We start from the raw sequence: 608 nt of genomic DNA, 5'->3' as shown, positions 1-608 counted from the left end.
CCGGAGGGAGGGAGTTGTGAGGCTGTCAGAGCTGGGCGGGGGCAGGGGGCTGAGAGTCCTCCTGACTGAGGGGCACGGGCAGGTCTTTGGGGTAAGGGGGCTGCGGGTTGGATGTGAAGGGAACTGGCAAGACTGGAAACAAGGCAGCTGGCTGCAGGTCAGGAGTGCCCCTAACCCCCTCTCTCTTTCCTCCCTCCAGATGCCCGGCGCCCCCTGACCCCTGCCTCGATGTTTGCTAGCCACCCATCCAATGCCACCCCCGTGGGGCCGGGGAACCCAGTCACATCTCCCCTGGCCCTGGGCAACATATCGCTGCAGCCACTGCCCCCGCCGGCAGCCTCACCTGCCCTGCCAGTCTTCTCCATGACCCTAGGTGTCGCCTCCAATCTGCTGGCCCTGGCCATCCTGGTGCAGGCCTACACCCATCTGCGGCGCCGTTCCAAGGCCATTTTCCTCCTCTTCGCCAGCAGCCTAGTGTTGACAGACCTGGCCGGGCACGTGGTGCCTGGTGCCTTCGTGCTGCGGCTCTACGCCACACACCAGGGCTGGGCCAGCCTGGACCCCTCAGGGGGGCTGTGCCAGTTCTTTGGTGCTGCCATGGTCTTCTT

At 65.5% G+C, this 608-nt stretch overlaps 1 protein-coding gene across 1 annotated transcript in view; it reads left to right on the top strand.

Moving 5' to 3' along the window:
- Positions 1-608, top strand: part of PTGER1 (prostaglandin E receptor 1) — a 3,825-nt gene that overhangs the window by 1,136 nt on the left and 2,081 nt on the right. Inside the window, 1 exon segment of the mRNA XM_014526159.2 lies at positions 200-608. This exon segment is cut by the window's right edge and continues 16 nt beyond it. Within this exon segment, the coding sequence (XP_014381645.2) occupies positions 229-608 (380 nt within the window). The 5' untranslated portion in view covers positions 200-228.

This window comes from Alligator sinensis, unplaced genomic scaffold (genome assembly GCF_000455745.1).
Source record: "Alligator sinensis unplaced genomic scaffold, ASM45574v1 scaffold1892_1, whole genome shotgun sequence".
In the NCBI taxonomy this organism is placed as follows: Eukaryota; Metazoa; Chordata; order Crocodylia; family Alligatoridae; genus Alligator; species Alligator sinensis.
Note: the sequence above shows the minus strand (reverse complement) of the source record. Positions and strands in the feature narration are given on the sequence as shown.